This window comes from Grammomys surdaster, unplaced genomic scaffold (assembly GCF_004785775.1).
Source record: "Grammomys surdaster isolate TR1022 unplaced genomic scaffold, NIH_TR_1.0 125946, whole genome shotgun sequence".
Taxonomy (NCBI): Eukaryota; Metazoa; Chordata; class Mammalia; order Rodentia; family Muridae; genus Grammomys; species Grammomys surdaster.
In genome coordinates, this window is record NW_021620768.1 from 2795839 (window position 1) to 2814723 (window position 18885).

The 18885-nt window shown below is 48.0% G+C and overlaps 1 protein-coding gene across 4 annotated transcripts in view; it reads left to right on the forward strand.

Annotated features, from left to right (window-relative positions):
• Kcnn3 (potassium calcium-activated channel subfamily N member 3) overlaps positions 1–18885 on the forward strand; it is a 146224-nt gene that overhangs the window by 30917 nt on the left and 96422 nt on the right. For all 4 annotated transcript variants that reach the window (XM_028753286.1, XM_028753287.1, XM_028753288.1 and 1 more), the window contains one exon: positions 11606–11701. In XM_028753286.1, the coding sequence (XP_028609119.1) occupies positions 11606–11701 (96 nt within the window). The remainder of the gene's footprint in view (positions 1–11605; positions 11702–18885) is intronic.

Consider the following 18885-nt stretch of genomic DNA (forward strand, 5'->3'; position numbering starts at 1 on the left):
AGAGAGGAGAGAGGAGAGAGGAGAGAGGAGAGAGGAGAGAGGAGAGACACAGACACAGAGAGAGAGAGAGAGGCAGAGACAGACAGAGACAGAGAGAGGAGAGACATAGACACACACAGAGACAGAGAGAGACAGAGAGCTCGAGATTAGAGTCTAGCCTCTTCACCTCCGAGTAACCTTGGGGAAGCTTATGAACAGGCACTCTACACTTGCTTTCTCTAATTTCAAGTGGCAACACAAGTTCCTTTTTTAAAAAAAGACAACCAGCTCCTCTGGGTGGTAGTGTCACATACCTTTAATCCCAATACTCAGGAGGCAGCAACAGATGTATCTCTATGAGTTTGAGGCCAGCCTGGTCTATAGAGTGAGTTCTAGGACAGCTAAGGCTACATAGAGAAACCTTATCTCCAAAAACCAAAGCCTAAACCAACCAACCAACCAACCAACCAACCAACCAACCAACCAACCAACCTGAAAAAACAAATCCCCCAACAAAACCCCAAGAAACAAAACAGCTAGCTCCAGGATCTGCTGGGCAGCAGTTCCTCAGGGGATCCTTGAGTGTTTAAGATTGATGACTTCCCAGGAGCAACCTTCGTGGAGCCCCCAAAGTTGTGGACAATCTACTGTTGCTAGACAGGGACACGTTCAGGCCTTGTGGTTTCTTTTAGTGTAGTTTCATACCCGTATGACACTCCATGGTTAGCACGCATGCACACTGACGTGTAGATGTGGACACGGGCTTCCAAAGCACAGTGCTTGCTCCATGACTCTTCACTCTCGCTGTATGGGACAGCCCCTGTTCCTTCATCTTGGCAGCTTTGCTGAGTCTTGTTTCACTGTGTACATGTGATGTGGGGTCCCAGTTCCCTTCATGGCAGATTCTTGAGTGTCCCCAAGCTTGTCCCTGAGTGTCTGAGGAATACTTCTTGAAGCCGATCGTGGGTGCACTCATGAATATGGGTGATGTCTTCTTGGGTCTTCACCTTGTTGATTGAAGAACGTTATGCTACCGTTCTTTGGGAGAGCCATATTTTCAGGTCCCAGCTGGAAAAGAAGCATGCTGGGGATTGTAAGAAGGAAATCTGCTGCCTGCAACTCCTTGATCCCCATAAAGGTGGGTGGCCATGTGACCTGTAGCTAGCCTTCTGGGCCCTCAGATAAGTTTGTTTGATCTGAGTGGGTGACATAGCTCACACAGTGCCCCATTGTTGGCATCGATGCTACTCAAAGCAAAAGGGAGGCAGGCTGGCAACGGTTTGGTGCCAGAGGACTAGAGAAAGAGAGTTTATAAAGGTACCATGTTCAAGCCTATTAATAGCTTGTGTTTGGCCTCCACCACTCTGTCAACATCATCCATCACACTCAAACAATTGAAGAATCCGTGCCAAGTGGTTAGGAGTTAACAACTCATGGTTGGACTGAGTTTCTGAAAACAGAATTTCCACTTCTTATGTAGACTGAAATGCCAATTGTTCCATGCCAACTGGTTATTTTTCCAGACCATTTCCCTTTATTTATGTTTAAGTGGTTGTGTTTTTAAGTGAAAGGAAGATGGAGAACCTGGAGTAGGTAATTGTTATTTCTCTTGATTTGCCCTTGAATGAGCCATCAGAGAAATAGTCCTTTTCCAACCTTCCCATAAGAACACACAGATGCTGGGAGGAGACAGACAGGACCCTGCCCTTTAGGGGAGTGTTCAAGATAGTTGCAGGAAGGACAGGGGCAGGGAGAAAGGGAAGCCCAAGCTTTGGGAGAATGAGACTCTTGTCCCTTTCTGTTTTGAATGTGACCTTGGATGGGAGGGAGCTCTTTTTGAGCCTCAGTTTCCTTATCTGTAGAACAGGGAAGTTGGGTTGGCCGTTCTGAGGTCAGTGACTGATGGCAGGCGTGTGCTCTGTGGTACGTTTAGACACTACAAGACACGAAGTTTCTTACTGGCTGAGGATGATCACCAGCCATAGCAGAGGAAAGAGAAAGACAAGGAGGGACAGATTGTTGGAGAGAGCAGACGACTAGGTGACAGGTCTGGAGGTGGCTTCTCAGACAGGGATCCAGACTTTTGCAGAGCAGATGAATTTAAGAACGACTGGATGGACCACCAGATGAGCCTGGAAGCTCAAGCCTGGATTCGAAGGTTGCTCTAACACAGGCTGATTTCTGCTGGGGACAAATCAGCCATCCTGTCTTCTGTGTCCTTACCTCCAGACCTGCCATGAGTGTGTCCAGGGAACTGTCATAAACACCTATGAGGCAATGATCGAAGCAGGACTCACGCAGACATCAGCTTAGCACTACACTTAAGAAAACTGAGATCAGATTTCTGAGAAAGTCAGGGCCTTCCCAAGGTGTCTCTCAAAGGCTGTCTGGAGAGGAAGTGAGTCCTCAGCCTCTGAAACCATCAGTCAGACAAAGCCTGGATGACCAACCACATCAACTCACACATGGAAGCAGGGAGTATTTGGCATGTGGCTTTTAAGTTGCCACCAATGTCAAGACTTAGGGACTCCATTATTTAGGAGGATGACTATGTGTTTGGTGGTGTCTCAGGGATGACGATCCCTGCCTACTAGGGTTCTTTCTTGAACCCCAGAATAGAAGCTCTCACCCCTAGCCTGTGTATCATAATTGGAGAACTTTTTAAAAAGTCAGCAGAGATTCTGAGTTCATTGCTTTGGTTGGGGTCAAGGGCATTTAATCCTAGGACCTGGGTGATCCTACCTGGTGGAGTTGCAACCCACGTCCATACTCTCTGTAGGGATGAAGAGACACACTCCCCTTGGCTCACTCTGCTTCTGTAAGGTACACATAGGTTTGCAGTTGCACACCTTAGCACTCTAGAGCACATTTGCTTGTGCTTATCTCACGTCTAGAAGGAGCCTTAGTGGCTCCCTTTGGAGTGGCAATTTGGCTTAGGAAAGCCCTATCCTGTTGTGTCTGCCTCCCACACAACACAGTGCCTGGCACAAGGCGCACACGTAATACAAATTACAGTACTGACTGATCATCAGCGTGAGTGTGGCAGGAAATGTATGACAGGCAACATGCAGCAGAGATTTCCTGGTTTGCCAGCTCCTCTCTGCTCAGACCTTATAAAGGAAATCATTTCTTTAATCAGAATTATGTTTGTGGCCGAAGGGGAAACTCGTGGGACTTGATATTTGGAGAGCTTGGCCTCCAAAGTGACCTTTTCTTGCTTTCCTTGGGGCACCACAGTGGGAGAGCCAGGCCTGGGGAGGATTGTTGCCTCTTAATTGGTGTTCTGGTCATCATGCTGGCTTCACCAGACAATGCCTGGCCACCCTCTGTTCAGAGCTGAATGTCTTTTCTATTTTCACTACATGATCAGACATCAGGTCCCATGTCCTTCTGGAAGTGACAAAGTAAAAGGCCATAGAGAAATGCCCTAGGCCAAACAGATTTTATGTTTTAGTCCAAGAGGCAGCCTTCCTTACCTCACTAGTACTTCTTGCCTTTCCTCCCCCTGCCAGCCTGGGCCTGGGCTAGACTTGCAGGAACAACCCAGACCCCAGCCCTGACCCCAGGCTGTCATTGTTGACATGCCTCGAAGTCACTGAGGTTTAAGGACACAACTGGGGCCTGGCTGTGAGACTCCCTCCAGACACTAGGCTATGAGAACACAAGTCTTAGAGTCAGGCCTGCCTGCCCAGGTTCAAATCTTACCTCTATTCCTTCCTTGTCCAGGGACTGTAAGTGTGGGGGCTACACAGCAAGCCAGTATGGGACTCACAGCAAATGAACACATATAACCTGTCCTTTTGGTCACCCCATCCCCTGCCTCATGAATTTGAAAATCTAGGATGGAAGTGTCTGCCTGTTGGCACATCTCCAAATTTTGTTCCCTTCCTTGAATAGTATTCAGCATTCTGCTGATATTTATTGACCTACTAAGTACTGGACAGTATTTCACATATGATGATGTAGGAATGAATTTATTACTTAAAAGATGCTACCCTCTGTGGCTGATACTCTGGCTGGGACAAGCCATGATGAGGAACAGGTTAGACCTTGTTAAGTGATTCCGGCTTGGGTAGTACTGATGGGGAAGAGACACCTGTGTATGCAGCCCTGGGGAGAGTGTGGGACCAGATCAGGTCTGTGGGATCATCTTAGGGAGGTAATGCTCCCAGCTGAGAAGAAGGGTGACTCAGGAGGCAGAGAAGGTGGTTGAAGAGGGCACAGCAGGGAAGGCTCCAAGAAGCTCTCTGCCCATGATTAAGGTCAGATCCCCTCCTAAGGTAGAAAGCCTACACATAATGACCCTGCCAAGCCTAGGACTGAGAGGAGTGTTCCATTTGAGGCCTTCTGCCAGGGAACTATGCCTCAGATGCACTCCAGGGGTGAGGAAAGCTCAGAACAGATGTGCCACATAAAAGAAAGAGAGTCATATGCACGGGTCACTGTGAGGTTGAAGCCCCTCTGTGGCCACTGGAATCTTACACAAAGGGTCACAGAAAGGTGTCTGAGGCTTAGAGCCTATTTCAGTCTAACCTGCACCATCAGAGGTTGCATCCTGGAGGAAGGGATGCTCTCTAAAGTCTATTGCCTGTGGATGAGGCTGTAGGCTGCAGCTCACACCCAGGATGGAGGCAGGGGCTGTTCAGATGCCTGTTAGTGCCACCTCTCCTGGTCTGATCACTCTCTGATGACTAAAGCCCAAAGGAACCATGTCTTCTCTCAGTTGGAGCTTCCTGCCCATTTTGACTGTCTCTGCCTTATTTGCCCTCCAGAACCCCTACCCATTGTCTCTCTGTCCCTTCTGACATTTCTCTATGGGCAGGACGAATGCTGAACACAATGGAACAGGGCTCAGCTTGTGGGCAGGATTCAGTCTCAGTATACTGTGACAACAATGTTCTGAGGCTCATGTCAGGACTCAGTCTAGAGCTTGGGCAGAACGAAAGCTCAGTAATCTATCTGGTTGAGTGAAGGAGCATGTATGTAGTAGCCTATCGACAACCCAATCTCTGAAGTACTGAGGACTTAGGGTGTTGACAGTGGAGCTTGTATGTGAAGTGAGAGCAGAGGAACTGGAGATCCTGAGAGGCTAAAGTTCGAAGAAGGAGCTGGAAGCCCAACGTTATAGTGGATAAATCTCAAAGATATGACTTGAATCCTAGTCTGTTGTCAAGTTCTATGTTTTAGAAAGAGACAACAAAAACGTTCTTATTAGTGCCCACATGAACAACAGAAACCACTCCTTGCTCTATTGAGAAGCCAGAATGAATGGGTTCTGCAGCTGGCCATTTCATACCCACAATTTTATTCCTTACAAAAGAAATGTTTACAAAAGGAGTGTTACTATGACCCATGTGTGTCATGGCCAGAGTATGCCTGATGCTATAGGCCATCAAGCACATAGCTAAATGTCAGGGTTGTTTGAATTCCAGAACCTTCTTTTCTTGGAGGTCTGAGGTGTGAAGAGTGCACAAGGCCAGGCATTTAACCAAATGTAGTAGTGACTACTGGTCACTCAACAGCTAGGCCAAAGCTCACTCCCAAGCCCTCTTCCTGATAAAGTCCCCGGGGTCTTAGTACTGTTTTTCAGACCTGTGCAATGCCCAGCAACCATCCCTGCTCACTGTGATCAGATTCCCCTTCTCTCAGGAGGGCAGGATTGAGTGGGCTGAGCCTTCTCATGATTCCATTCTGGACCATGAATACCTATAATGGGATGTGTCATTGTGCTGAGAATGCTGGTAGGCTCAGCATGACCTCAGGTGAACCCATGACCCCGATGACCTCAAGCAGTTACACCTGGGAGGAAGACCAGGCTAAGGTCTGATCAGGCAAGATGATGAAGGTTCAGAAGGCAAAGTCAGGAGAAATGAGCAGCATGGAAGCCAGGGAAAAGGAAGGCTAGGCTAGGTGCAGAACGAAAGGCCCAGGTGGAGAAGAGAAGCAGGGTCTCCCTGGAGATCAGCAGCCAGGAATGCTGACTTCCCTGTCAGGGGACTGGGGGTGGGGGATCAGGGAAGGAAGGCCTGGCTTAATCTGCATAGCATTAATTAGCAAGAGTGTCTAATTAGGACAACCATTACAGAGCCAGTACGAAGCCAGTGCTGAATATCAATCAGTCTTGGAGCCGCTCCATGAAATTGAAGCAAAGGTTGACCTTATTAAACAGAAAAGATTTCTAACTCAATTATTTCCCAAGTCGAATGCACAAACCGAGGTGAAGTCAGGAAGGCATAACAGACCTTAATTCGGGAAATACAGGTTCTGGATGCTATCACCTTTCTCCCTTGAGGGCTTCTAACCAGTGACAGAAGTCATGAATGGGCCATGTGCGTGTGCTGCGTGCTCACATGCACAGCCTTGGAGCTTGTTACCTCGGCTGGGGAAGGAGCCTGTTCACCCTTGTGCTGGGGAAGCTTATGTCTCACTTTGGAGCCTTTACATGACTCTGTCTGCATCATTTACTGCGCTCCCCCACCCCCAATGTTCCAACAATAAAACACATTAAAACTTCAAAGTCTCTGGGAAGGTCTACTGTAATCATTACAGTTCTGGCCTGTCACTGGACGCTACAAGGCAGGCCAGGAGAGCAATTTATACTGTGGGCTCAGAGGCCTGGGAACCCCTCCATCACCCTGTGTACAGCTCCAGAAAGGGATCCAGCAGGCCTGAGAAGCCCAGTGGGGCCCAGCCTCAGGGTTGCTGGTTCAGAGCTTGAGGGAAAGATGGGTCTAGGTGGCAACATGGCTCCCTCAAACCTGACTTTGTTATTTTTTGGCTATGCCCTTTGACAAGTGAGACTCCAAGGAGCCTCAGTTTCCCTATCTCTGAAAGAGAGTCTATGATGCCTCCCTTGCATGGTGGGTGCCTGTAGTAGCAGCAGCAGCAGCAGCAGCAGCAGCAGCAGCAGCAGCAGCAGCAGCAGCAGTGCTTTGTTCCAGATTATTATCAGTGGGTAATCACAGACCTGTGAGGGGCTGGCTTGTGTCTAGGAGTCGGACAGGGACCATTGCAGGAACATCTCCAGGAATGTGTCTTGATCTCCTGTCCAGCCAGAAGTCTCTTGTGCAGCCCAAGGCTCCACTGAGGTAACAAGACACACTGTGTCACACAGTACTTGGGACACCGAAGGGCAGGGTAAGTAAAATCTGGCAGATAGCTAAAATCTGAGTTAGTCACATGATGGTGACTCTCAGTAAAATGGAAGCTTTGGGTTCTATCAGAGGTGAGATAAAATGCGTGCTAGGTGTGTGTTGGAGGAAGCAGCACGAGATCAGCGCTTGATGAAGATTAGCTATAAAGTGCTTACTAAGCACCTCTTAGATTCAGGGCATCAAATAGGTGATGGGATCATATAACATAAGTGTGTTATATGAATTTAGATAGACTGTGAATCCATGAAGCCATAAGACTGACCTGAAATGGGTTCGAGTCCCTAAGCCTAGCCCAGGGTCTAAGAGGCCGAAGCCCCCAACTGGCCTCAGTGTATATTTCTTGCTCAAGGTGAGAATAGTTACTGTTCCAGCCTGGCACTAGGGAATGGGCATGAGTAAGTGAAATGGCGGTTTCAAAGCCCAGAGAAGCTTTGGTGGTTCGTCCCAGTCACAGAGACGGACTGAGGCTTGCATGTGCTCCTGCAGCCGCCCGTGGCAGAATGTACATGACAAGAAAAGCTGGACCTCTCCACTGCACAAAAGCCTCTTTCTGGCAGCCCAGGGCTCAGATTTTGAAAAATAAACTTCTCAGTAACAAAATGCTATATCCTCATTAATGATTTGAGGAGAGAAGAAACATGGTATGAAAATGCCCTATAATGCAGAATATTGATATTTTTCTTTTTCTTTTTCACAATCTTTTTCTACATGGGGAATTTTTTTTTTAATCAAAACCATGCTGCATACACGGCTTGAAGCTCAAAGCTTTCTAGTCAGTATTCTATCACATTTTCTCCCCATGTCTTCAGACACTCTCTATCTTCATGGCTGTATTAATGTCTGTCACTGGCTGTCCTCATATGCTCTGAGCCACTTGCACATCCATTAGCCTGTAGGACTAGATGGGTTTAAAGACGACCCCCCAATAGAGTCCTGGAGAGATGGCCCAGACATTAAGAGTGCATCCTGCTTTTGCAGAGGGCCAGAATGTGACTTCCAGTAGCCACATTGGGAGGTTCACAAGTGCCTGTAACTCTAGTTGGGGATCTGACTCCCTTTTCCGGACTCTGTGGGTGCTGTTCTCATGTGCACCTCTCTTATATTCAGATTTTAAAACTAAAACTAAAATCTTCATATATAAAAATGCCCCTATGTATTCTGCATGCTGAGGATCAGTTCTTTGTTTTTAAAAACGTAGGGGAGAAGGATTGACCAGTTGGCCATGGGTCTCCTCTCAGCCAGTGAGTCAATTTTAAGGCCCCAGATGGAGTGTGTTGGGGCACAGCAGGTACGGCAGGTGCCCCACCATGTGTTGTTTGGTGACTAATTAGTCAGCCTGTGTCATTGGTGTCACCCGAAGGGTCATATCAGTGGTGTTCATGTGGAAAAGAAGATAATTCAACATTTTAGCAAATAGAAAATGTTTCAGATCTAGTTAGACTTCCTCAACATGTATCTCCAGGTGATGAGATCTCAAGGCTGTATGTAACTCTCCATTAGTCCAGGGTACAGCTCTGTCTCTCTGCAGGCTGCTGCTGGCCCAGCAGGCTGCACCAGGCAAAACCACTGAGCAGCTGGGAGCTGCTTTTTAATGGAAAAGCGTCAATTTTGGGAAGAAATGGAAGAGGCTTAAAGGAGAGGAGACAGTGTCTGGCCCCCGGCCCTTTACCTCTTCCCCTAAAAATGATGGAAACACACTTAGAGGCTGACTTCAGCTAATTTTTGCCAAGAAAATGAAACAGAGGTGGAAGTGTGCCACTGGTCACAAGCCTTCCTGGGGTGGGTGTGATGCTCCCCACATGGCTTTGGACCCCTCTGACAAAGACCTTATGGTCACTTCTGGCTGGAAAGCACTGTGCGCTGTCCCGGCTCTTTCCTGTAGGGAAATTCATCTGGTCCTACATCAACCCAAGTGTCCTTGAGCTTCCAGCCTCTTTTTTTTCCTCTCTCTCTTCTTTTCTTTTTCAGCCCCAGCTAGGTTTGGGATCAGCATCAAGTAAACTTTCAAAGGTTGAAGCTTTCTAGAGGGTCAGAACTGTGCTCTGTTTTCCTTGGTGTCCACAATGCATCAGCAAAGCACCAGGACCCCCCAAGACACCTCTATATATGTGAGCTCAAGGAGGTACTCCAGGGTACTCAGCATCTGAAGATCCTGGGCTCTGCACTGGGGATGGAACCTGGGACCTGTGTGGCTAGTACTCCTCTACCACTGAGCTACACTACCACTGAGCTACACTCCTAGCCTTTGTCCGCTTTCGGGTAGTACACATTTCTCCACAGCTAGACCATATAGTGCAAGTAAGTGATAATTTGTGCAAGAAGACAAACTGAAAACTTCTGGTAGGCAGGGCCCTCTCTGTATATCCCCCAGCATGGACCACATGGTGGTGTATCCAACAGGTACTTACTCAGCAAGCAAGAACTGGTTGAAATCGTTGCAAAAATTAAATGAATTAGAACTTGGGATGCTGAAGTTGGAATATGGTGAGTTTATGTAGCCAGACCTTGTCTCAGAAAACAACAAAATGGGGTCTTGGGGAGATGACATCACAGGTAAAAGCAGTTGCCATGGAAGCCAGATGATCTGAGTTCAATTCCTGGAGCTCACATGAAGGTAGAAGGAGAGGGCTGACTTGCAAAGGTTGTCCTTTGGCTTCCACATGAGTGCTGTAGTGCATGCACAGGCCTTCTCTTACCTGTGCACATCAGCAGGTAATGCAAAAGCCAAACACACAAGAAACCAAAGTGCAAGTGAATGAACTCGAGTTATTTCACTGGCTCTCCCTTGTCGCTCCAGGGCTAATTTGTGTCTGGCACAAAATTGGTCTCAATAGTCATATCAAAGAAATGAGTGATGGAGTGGATAGACACACAGCAGAGAGGGCAGCTCCTGTTCTGTCTCAGTCCACGCGGGCAGGGCACCTGCAAGTCCTGGCCACCATATTGGACCACAGAACCTTGCTCTGTAGGTCCAAGATACCTTTCACCTCTGCCAGTGAGTGATGCCTCTCTCCCCTGAGCCCTCCCATAGTATCATCTGGCAATTAGTAATATCTTTCTGTTGAAATGTCTTCCATTGTTATCTTAGGTTTTTGTTAGCTGATGCACAGTATTTGTACACCTTTATGGGAGTTTCATTAGAGGCTCAGAAATGTGAATTGGTGTGTGATTATCATATCACCTTCATGAACACTCCCATCACCTCAAACGTTGTGCAGTTCCATGTGGTAAGAACTTTGGTCCTTCTCTAGTTGTTTTTGCAAGGTACCATAGTTGCTTATAGCTATAACTTCTCTATATAGTAAACTAGAGTTTGTCTGATTGGGTTTTGGTCTTTGTCTTGATCTACCATTTGGGCCTGTGTAAGGAACTTTTTCATGAGCATTTCTATTTCCTGGTGGAGAGTTGGTCCCGGGCAATGAACAGTGTCTGGGGCTCTGAGGCTCCGGCTCTGAACTCTGGCATAAGACATTCACTCCTCCTGGGCATGCTATACAGGTGGGGGTGTGCAGAAATGCTGCATTATTGATTACCCTGAAGCATAGCACTGTTTCTTTGGTCTTCCTCAGCTCTCAGACCATGTAAAGAACCTGCACAGTGGTGCTTGGAAATGCTGTCTGACCTATCAGCTGCCTTTGCTTGGGGTTCTTCCTGTGTTCCTTCATGACTGGAGGTAGCCCTCCTTCCAGACTCATACCACCACTCAGGAGTGTTGCCAGTCCTAACTAGATGCTCTGAGTGAAAGGGGCGAAAAGTACTGGCAGCCAGCACTCACTACGCCAAGCTGGTTCAGGTACCATGATGATCACGCAGCTCTGAGTAGCTGGGGCAGGTTCTGGACTCAGCAGACAGCCAAAGGGCGTATGCACAGAGTGTAGGCTCTCTAAGCCACCTAGGCTGAAGTTGCAGGAAGCATCCTCTGCTCTGACCAGCAGACCACAACCTTTCCCTGCCCTGGACCTCTTTCTGCTCCTTTGCTGGCCCCTCATGCAGTGACTCTTCTGCTGTTCTTGTCTCCCTCTCCTGCCTTTGGCTTGAGCCAGGAGACAGAGCAGCTACCAGGACATTCTAATTTATTCCTGATGAAGCTCTTCATGGCCAGGGACATGAGGGACCTCAGTCTTCTGGTTTGTGTTAAGATGGAAACACAAGCTGTCATGGTATGGACACCCAAACCACGTAACAGGGGCACAAAAACAAACTGCACCCGTATGACTTAGAAGTGTGGAGGCAAATATTCAAAACATCAGTGACTAGAATCTAGCCAGGTATCACATAGATAAATGTTGTGCCCCAGTGGGGTCAGTCTGGGAAAGGAAGGATGTTTTCTCCTTGAAAGCAAAGGCTCAGAAGGGGCAGCCCAGGCTCAGGAACTGGGGATGGTCCGTCCTCTGCCCTGGTGTTTCCTGTTACATGCCTTCCATATGAAGCTTCCTGCCTGCCCCCTAACTCTCTTTCCCTCTCTCCTACAGGATTCCATGTTTTCGTTGGCCCTGAAATGCCTTATCAGTTTATCCACCATCATCCTGCTTGGTCTGATCATCGCCTATCACACAAGGGAAGTACAGGTATGTCCTCCCCTGACTTCAAGTAGTAGTTCATCCTTCTGCCTTGGTCTGGGCTGAACCCATCCACCCTCAACCCAACCTGCGTGACCTAAGGTGGTGATCTTCTCTTTGGATCTTCATGGAGGGTGTCTTGAGGCTATCCTGTGACCCAGAACAACTAGACATTATTTCCTTTCCGGTAGCCTCACGAATGGTCATATGGCTTTATGATTGGGGGCTGTGTGGTGGTGCACATGTACAAGAGCTCGCAAGCACGTACACACACACACACACCAGCAGGGAGCTTGCATTTTTGAATTTGGAGACTCTTCCTCTGAAGACACCAAGCTGGGATCTGCCTGCCATTTTCTAGCCAGAGAAGATGTGTGAGGCGGTTGAGGTGGGGCCTCTATTTCTGGCTGCCTAGGGTTGATTCAGTACTCTGGGAAATAGTTCCTGGACATCTGGTTATTCTTCCAGCTTGGCTGATATATAGGGAGGTTGGTTCAACTTGGACTGTGAGACTAACGCAGGATTGAGTGGACCCCAGCATTTTCTTGTGGCAGTAAGTTGTCACCCTTCCCCCTCACACACATACATGGCCTGCAGACTCATCTGCTCACTGCTGACCCAGATCATCCAAGATATCCAGATGTTTCTGATCATGTGAATGTGAATCTGGATACTCTCTCCATCCTCTGGTCAGAGGAGCATAGACAGAGTCACATCTGGGGAGCAGGAAGAGACTGACAAAGACCAGAACTTAAGACTGGGGTCAAGTCTTGGCCAGAACCTCTTCTTGCTGTGTGTTTTTGACTGGTTCTGTGAACTTTCTGGGTCTCAGCCTCTTTACCTGGAACAAGGAAGCTTTATTCCAACTCTGCTGGGCTCCTGCGAGGGTAGAATAAAAAGGTTGTGTGTATATGTAAATGTTAGCTGGCATGCTGGTAAGCTTAGGTCCTTTAGTTCTCGTTGTCCTGACACAGAGATATCATGGGGAGCCTCCTTGTCCCTGAGGGGGGTCCAGCTTCTAACCAAGTACTGGAGTTCCTGTGGCTAGATGAGATGCAGTAGTTTTGACTGTAGGTCTTTGTAGGCCTGACTGTAGGACTCTCTACGCCAGTGACGTGAGGACTCCCATTTAGAGTCTGGACTCTAGTTTTGTTGCAGTCTTGCACACTTAGATTGGGCTATACTTTGAGGGCCGAGTACAGAGGTTACTAGGCAACTATTTCATAGAATTCTAACTGGACAAAGCTTCTGGACTCAAACCCAGACCACTGTCCATCAAATCTCTGAGAGGAGCCAGTAGCATAAGTGAAGATAATCAAGGGGCCATGTCAGGACGGACTCTCCAGCGTCAGCTTCAGCCCAGGTTCTGCCCTACTTGGAACCAGCTAGGAGGTTCTGAGACTCTTCAACCTCTGGATGTCCTCATGTTTTCATCTGAGAGAGGCTGTGTGAGGAGTTGTCACACAGGCCAGATTGAGAAAGAAGAATCAAAGCTCTACTGGACCCGGGTTGGGAGGAAGGGTAGTGAGTGGTTTCTAGCACACGGAGGTCCTCCCAGACACATCTCTTTTCTATTTCTGCTTCAGGGATTGTGAGGATGGAGCAAGATCTCTGATTCTCTTAGGGTCAGTCCTCTTTCCTGCTTCAGTCTGCAGACCTGACATAGTTCAACTGCAAAGTGACTTTGGTCTTGGGGGACAGGGCCATGCTGCTGGCAGGCCATCTAGTCCACCCTCAGCGTAGGACCAGTCTGTTTCAGCCCTAATAATCATGCTCTCTGGGTAACTTATGCTGGTCCAGCACTCACAGTTTTAGAGAAACAAGGTGAAATGGGTGGATTTGGTCTTTTTAATTGATTATATATATTGCTGTTACGTATTGTTCTGGGATGGACCGCAGGCTCTGTGCTTGTCTGGCCAGTGTTCTGCTTCTGAGCTACATTCAGACCAAAGTAGTAGCTTTGAGTCCTACCTCAGATACTGCAGGTTGGATGACCTTGGGATGATAAGTCCTCAGTTCCCCTCCCAAAGAATGGGAATCCCACCATCCACTCTGCTGAATTATTAAGGGTGCAGGGATGGTATAGAGAACAGTGTGGTTCCTAGAAATGGAAACTTTACTCCCTTTCCTGTTCCACACACAGCTGTCCTCTAACTTCAAGCTGCATTTTGGAATATGCCAGGTGAACCAGCCACGTGGCCGCTAGCACTGCTGCCCAGGGCTCTCCTCCTGTTGTGGATTGACTCAGTTTCCATGACCCAGACCCTCATTGTGCTGTACCCACTGACTCCCAAGGGAAGTTACAGTGTCTTCACCTTAACACTCTCTTAACAGTGTTCTCCCTACACTGTCTGTGCTGTCTTTTGTCTCCTTCTTGAAGGGAAAATGAATGGTTTGAGTCCAGAGAGCCAGCAAGAGAGGTGTTCCCATCTGCAATCACCTGGCCAAATTATAGTTTTCTGCATGATGGCTTTCTCCATCACTTCAGAGACATAGATGTCGTTAATATTTGCATTTCCAAAAATATACAATTCCTGACAGAGAGCTGGGATAGAAGGTACTGGACAGAAGAACTCTTGTTTCTAAAACTAGTTACATCATTATTTTGCACGTGGTCTTGGGCCTCAGTTTCCTTGTTTAGTTATTAGGGTGCTAGACACCTGGTTCTAAATTGCCCAGTCTACTCGTGCTCCTCATCTTTCAGGGCCCTGGTCACTGAGTGGATAGGGAGGAGCTGTCCCCTGTGTGACTGACATAGAGTTTCCAGGGAAGCAATGGAAATGCCTTCCTCAGGGCAGGCCAGCTGTTGCTGCTGTGAGCGGGGTGGTAAGACTGTGGCTGTCCCATCTCCTATGGCCACCTGCCTAGCACAAGACCTGCTGGGCACTCTGAGTGCTACAGTAATGGAGCTGACAGCTACAGTAATGGCACGGGGAGGGACACCCACCAGTGACAGTGTGCATCTAGAATGTGCCCCATTCTGCTGAGGGGACCCTGCTCTCAGCCCCACTCCTGTCTCTAGAGCATCAAGGACAGAGCTATATTGCCATGTGGTCGCTTCTGTTGCTGAAGATGCTCGCCCCGCCTTTCCTCAGCCTTCATCTTTTGTGGCAGTTTTAGAGTGGAGCTTTGAAAGACTCAGGTACCTTTTATCCCCAGGCCTGTGTATTCTGAGAAGAAAGGAAAACGCAGAAGCTATGCAATTTGGACATTCACTAAAATGTAACTGGAAGCCACTCTTGTTCATAGACAATGCACTCCCATGTCCTTATGCTTTAGATGCCCTTGGTATACCCCTGCTTTATGCAGAAGGCACTGGACTTGGCTGCTCTCCTGGTAGCCGGCTTGCCCTGCTCTCTGTTGCCCATCCAGCTCCGTTATTTATTATTCAGCAGGGGTTTAGTAAGGCCGCTCTGTGCACAGCCAGTGAAGAGCCCTTATTCCTAGAAACCCTGACATCACCATCCCTCCTCCAAGGGGTTGCCAGCCTTGACTGTGTCTGGTGCTGTCCTTGAAAGTAGGCTACCAGGTTTCTGATATATGGATGTCAGAGCAGCCCAGCTTGGGTTCAGGCCAGGCTCTGTCACCTTTTAGGGTAAGGGTATATGGTAGGTGACCTTTAGAATTATTTTTAACTCTCCTTTACTCTATTTCCTTCCTGATAAATCAGAGTAGTGGTACCTAGTCCCTACCACAAAGACTGTCAAGCAGAATGAATTTATCTGGCAGGGACTTTTGAAAACTCAAAGCCCATGCTCCATAATAAACTTCCTCCAACAAGGCCACACCCACTCCAACAAGGCCCCACCCACTCCAGCAAGGCCACACCTACTCCAACGAAGCCACACCTCTTAATTCTTCTTAAATAGTGCCTCTTCCTGATGACTAAGCATTCAAATATATGAGTCTATGGGGAACATTCTTATTCAAACTGCCACAGTATCTCAAACAGAAGTCATAGAATGAAAAAAAGCCCAGGAGTGGAAACTTCAGTGTCTATTCAGAATGCCTCAAGGTCTTGGACAGTGAGTGGGTGGGCTGGGGTGGGGAGGGGGCTCCACCGTGGAAGGTGGGCAGGCCCAGTGGCACCTGTTTGTCCTGCTAAGGGGTTTTGAAAGGCAGTAGCAGGAATAACAGAGGACTGACTGCCCAGCTGGAGGATATTTACATTTTAGACATGTTCTCTGCAGTTGCTTGCAAGTGTTAGAAGAGTCAATTTCAGAGGCAGGAAGATAGTTAGAAGCTGATTACAACATCCAGGTGAAGGATAGTGATGCCCGACCAGGATGAGTGCAGGAATGGGGACAGGGGAGGGAACATGTTCTAGAGATGCTGAGGGAACGGAAACGACAAGACTTGGTTACCAATTAGGGTGGTTACATTCTCTGCAGGGAGAGAGGAGTCTCCCAATTGCTTGGATAACTCAGTGCTGGAGAGTGCCATTCATTAAAACTGAAAACGCAGAAGGAGGTCAAGGTGGGACTGGTGTTGGGTTCTACTCTGGCATAGGAGGGGGCCTCTGGCTGCCTCCAGCAGGGGAATGGGAGCTAATGATGTCAGGCAGTTAGGGATGGATGTGCAGGGGCAGTGAGATAAAAGAAGGGCTCAGGGCAGAGGCCCCAGAGGAACCTTGACAGGTGATAAGTAGGTGGGGGAGGAGCTGCTAGGAGACTGTTCAAGATTACAAGGAGGGAGGACAGGAAGGAGCCCTTGCATCTGCCGTGTGGAGGGCAGGGCTGAAGAACACATTGTCCTCGCCTTAACTTATTCCTTGTCATGACAGTCGCTGGGAATGGCAGTGTAGGTGAGGGGGGCAGACTGAATAGGTGTCGGCAGGGAACATAGGTGGTCTGTCTGCCTTTGTGTACTGAAGATGAGTGTTTATGGGCTCTTAGCAAGAAGCCAGCTGAAAGGGAGAGGGAATAATCAGGGGTTACTGGCTGATCCAGGAGCCTACCAGAGAGAAAGGGTAGAATGCCCCAGGGAGGAGGTGCTGGCTTAGGCTTGGAGTGTAGACAGCAGTGGGAATTCATATCACGAAGCCCCTGGACAGAAGCTGCAAGCACCATCAGTTACAACCTGTATTATTTCATTAGCTGACTCAATGGGACAGGGTTTATCTACTCCCTGTCTGGATCTAATGGAAGCCTCTGCACACTTCTTTAGTTTCCTCTAATGTGACAGAAACATGGCGATAGTGATAAGATATGAGCCTTCAACTTTATGAGTTTGGAACCCAAGGGACCCAGATAGGAGATTTTCATTTATTAGGTATATAAAGGTGGATATTTTTTATTAAATACCAATAGGGTTTTCAGAAGTCAGGGAACTTGTTTAAAATTATAGGACATAAATTATAGTCAAGAGACAGCTCACACTGTAAACAGCTCACTTGCTATGGTGCAATTGTCCAGGAGATCCAAGCAGCTTCCTGGGTGGTCACAATGTACTGTCACCAAGACACGATGCGTGTGATACAGGAGGTGTCGCTGGTGCAGACTCTTTGGGGGCCCTTTGTTAAATAGGTTAATGGCATCTTCCCATCAGGGGACAGACAGACAGTTCAGTCTTTCTTTTTGCCTCCCTCTTCCTAGAAAAAAGTGAACTCAAATCACATTCTGAACTTAGAAGATGACCTGGGCTTAAGAGGAAGCGTGTACAGCTGCATTCTGTACTGATGTCTCTAAATTAGCAAGTTTACCCACATGTAATTTATAACACTGAGCCTGCATGCTCACCTATTAATGATCAGAGCTCATTCTAAACTCCTGCTTCTGTGATGCGTTTGACCCACACCTTGAGCCAGCTGACCCAGGGTCTTAAGCACCATAAGAGGAGGTGTGAGTCCATGTGGCAGGAAGGAAGGAGAAGTGGGACTCATCTCCTAGAGGGGCTAGGTCAGTTTCCTAGGGAGGTGAACCTGGGCACTGGAATCACTTGGAGCAGGGACTTTATATGTCAGAGACAGAGCTGATCTGGAGCAACTCAGAAGGTTACAAGAAGAGGAGGAAGAAGTTTTTCCTTTCTTCCATGGGAACTAGAGGCTGTCCATCTTTTCGGCAGATGCACCATAGACAGTCCTGAGGGTGGTATTCTTGATGCTTGACTGATGCATTTGAAGTACTAGTTCTGGGGCTGAGGAGATGTCTTAGTTAGTAAAGTGCTTGTCAGCCAATCATACGAGCCTCATTTTAGATCCCCAGCACCCACGTAAAAACTGGGCTTGGTGTGTTTGTAACCTCTGAGGGGTGCATGTGTGTGTATATATGTGTGTGTTTCTTTCTGGGTGTGTGTGTCTGTGTGTAGAAAGGTAGATATCTAGAGTTCACTGGCCAGCTAAGTTAGGCAAATTTAAAAGCTCCAGTTTTAGTGAGAGACACTGTTTCAAGGAATAAAGTGGAGAGGGACTAAGAAAGATGGCGTCTTAGTTAGGGTTTCTACTGTCGTGATAAGACACCATGACCAACAGCACCTTGGAGAGGAAAGGATTTATTTTGTCTTGTAGCTTATAGTTAATCATCCTGGGAAGTCAGGGCAGAAACTCAAGGTAGGAACCTGGGTGCAAGAGCAAATGCAGATGTCCTGGAAAATATTGTTTACTAGTCTGCTCAGCCTGATTTCTTATGCCATCCAGGACTACCCATCCAGGGTTGGCACCCCTGTGGGATGGGCCTTTCCACATCAATCATTAATGAAGAAAAATGCACCACAGGATTGCCCATGGGCTAGACTTGGGGGGCAATATTTTCAGTTGAGGCTTCCTCTTCCAAAATGACTCTAGCTTGTGTCAAGTTGACACAAAAAGTACAAAACCTAATGTTGACCTCTGACCCCCACATGCATGTGAACACACACACACACACACACACACACACACACACACACACACATATCACATGAAATGAATTCCCAACTCTGAGTTCCTGAGATGTAAAGAGCCTGGTTTCTCAGCCTGGCTCGATCTGAGGGCATCAGCTCAATCCTGGTCAGCACAGAGGAGACCAGGGCTCAGGTGGTTCTCAGGGGAATCCGGCCCGACAAGGCATGGCAGCCTCTTCTGCCAAGTGTATGCTCATCTCCTGTTCCACTTCCATTAACATCGTCTCAATAGATCACAGCACATGTGAGAAACAGAAAATGGGAGAGTGTACGCCAGGGGACTCACCGTGGTGCTGCTGATCCTGGGAGAAGGG